This window comes from Bactrocera dorsalis, chromosome 5 (genome assembly GCF_023373825.1).
Source record: "Bactrocera dorsalis isolate Fly_Bdor chromosome 5, ASM2337382v1, whole genome shotgun sequence".
In the NCBI taxonomy this organism is placed as follows: domain Eukaryota; kingdom Metazoa; phylum Arthropoda; class Insecta; order Diptera; family Tephritidae; genus Bactrocera; species Bactrocera dorsalis.
Genome location: NC_064307.1, coordinates 49,612,088 through 49,614,391, shown reverse-complemented (window position 1 = coordinate 49,614,391; position 2,304 = coordinate 49,612,088). Strand labels below are relative to the sequence as shown.

Here is a 2,304-nt window from a genome sequence, read left to right as displayed (position 1 = left end):
ATTTATCGCGCTTTTACTAGTTTTTAACAGTACCGTTATTTGGGGAGTTAGCGGTGTCATAATTCGATTTCATACTGTCGGTAGGTTTATTTTGAGAAAATTTAGTTATTTTAGCTAGAATGATTCGGGAGATATGTACATTAAACCTGTTAGAGTGCGGGGCCGCACGCACGTTTCCAAAATGTTCAGCCCACATCTGCCTTTCCTACTGCGAAGCTCTGTGACAAATTACAGTTCTACAAGTATATGTTAATTTAGTTCTTGGTTATGGCATTTTACAGGTTTCGTTTAATGGCGTATTGTGGGTGTGGCAATGGTCCGTTATGCCCGTCTACGAACTCGTCCTCTCTTTTTTGCCAAGGAACCTGTGTACGTTTCGTTCTGATACCTTAATTTTTACTGAAGTTATCAATCACAATCACTCGGATATCAACTCGTCTCATCCTGATCATTTATATATGTACATATGTACTGTATATATAATCCTATACCTATCTCGATTAGTTTAAGGTGATAAACAACCGCTGGGTGAACAAAACTATTATACTATACATGTTACAAGAGTAAAGGAACAAGAAGTAAAATTGTCTCTAAAAAGTCCAAACTTCTAAATGACAAATCGAACTTTTATGTAAATCTAACTTGAAATAACATTGATGTGATTAAGCGTTCGTATTTTAAACGCAATTGCACGCAGAGTGAATAATTTTCAACAGAAGTGAAGTTTAAAGTCGTCAGACGATTTATTACGTTAACCAATTTAAATCCTTTTTAATGAATTTTGAAGAAGAAGGTATTTAACAAGTTAGTGTTTGTTCACGACCAGAAAACTGTTGTTTTTGCCGTGTAGTGATTCAATTCATTCTTCAACTATTTGTATATATGCATGGACCTTAAATTTCCAAACATTGTAGAATGCAGCCGTAATTCGCAGAAGGTATTCACCAGTTGGCGCAGGCAGTGATTGAAGTTGTTCGTTCTGGAGCACCAAATCTTTGACGATTAGGTCATGCTTGAAATTATATGAATTATTGTAAAATGAAAAACAAACTAATTTTAATACATGACATCTTACGTTGAAAGGGCAAGAGTGGTTCAGATTTGAATATAATTCCACCGCGTCCATTATCAACTTTCCAAAAGGTAGTCGCTTCCTGTTTTTAAAAAACTCACAAAAATTTGTTGTTATATTAAAAAGGAAAGGACGATAGCCATTCGCCTTTCTATAAACATCCAAATTAACGCTGAAATTTCTTATGGGCAATTGGAAAATTTGAACGTCCACGGTGAGCGCGACTTTGTTGCGAGACAAAGCCTTAAGATCGCATTTTCGGAAATTCAGGAAGCTTTTGTCGTAGTTCTCACACTTCAAATTCGTGAACTTTATGTATGCGATTATCGATGCCAATTGAGTGAGAAGATAGAACCCAGTAATAAATGCAGGAAGAGTTCCCAAATTCATTTTGTTAGAGGAAAATGAAAGAATGAGCAAAACTTTTTGAATATTGCACTTTTATAACTCCCAGTATTTGTCGCGTTTATTTTTTACGTGATGAATTTTATTTTGCATGCTTAAATTATGTAATTAACAAATTATTCATTAAATATTTTGATTAAAAAATTGTTCGCATTGTGATCCATTTAGATACCGCAAATATAAATGACGTATATTAACTAAATATAAGCAACTAAGGAAGGATAAGTTTGAGCGCAGCCGAAGATTGTACATCTTAAGCTGTTAGCAAAACCTTATATTAAAAAGAGTTGCAAATTTTCGTTATCCGACCAGACAGTTAATGGATTGTAATTATATTCGGTTCATATTAGCATTTACATAGGTCACTCAGCTCTTTGAATTAACTTCGAACTATGGCCTACACATTTTAAGAAACATAAAAGCGCTTAATCGTCTGAATACGTCAGTACTACTCGAAAATGGTAATGAGCCACCAAAAACTGACATTGCAGCGCTCTCCTTGCTTGTCAATGTATCTTTTGGTTTCAAGCCAGGAAATTACTTGACAGCGCCATATTTTTTATTTTGATGAACATCTAATTTTATACAAAACAATTAAACTAGAACTAACACTTTTAAGTTAAGATTTTGACACTCACCAAACTTAAGCTACAGGAGAAGTGTATTTCGGATCAATATCTTGCTGGAAGATGACACGTCCTTGCCATATATTTCTAGACTCCAACCGTCCGGCAACCCCTACGTACTTACCCACCCTCTCCATTCTCCTACATTACTCTCTCCAAATTTCAACGTCGTTTGAACAAATCGGAAGTCAAAGGATATGG

The 2,304-nt window shown here is 35.0% G+C and overlaps 1 protein-coding gene across 1 annotated transcript; it reads right to left on the bottom strand.

The window, feature by feature from the left end:
- Window positions 1-745: 745 nt before the first annotated feature.
- On the bottom strand, window positions 746-1,968 carry LOC115065930 (uncharacterized). Its single transcript, XM_029549158.2, has one exon. It carries the CDS (start codon window positions 1,460-1,462, stop codon window positions 860-862), a length of 603 nt encoding a protein of 200 aa, XP_029405018.2. The 5' UTR covers window positions 1,463-1,968; the 3' UTR covers window positions 746-859.
- Window positions 1,969-2,304: the final 336 nt, after the last annotated feature.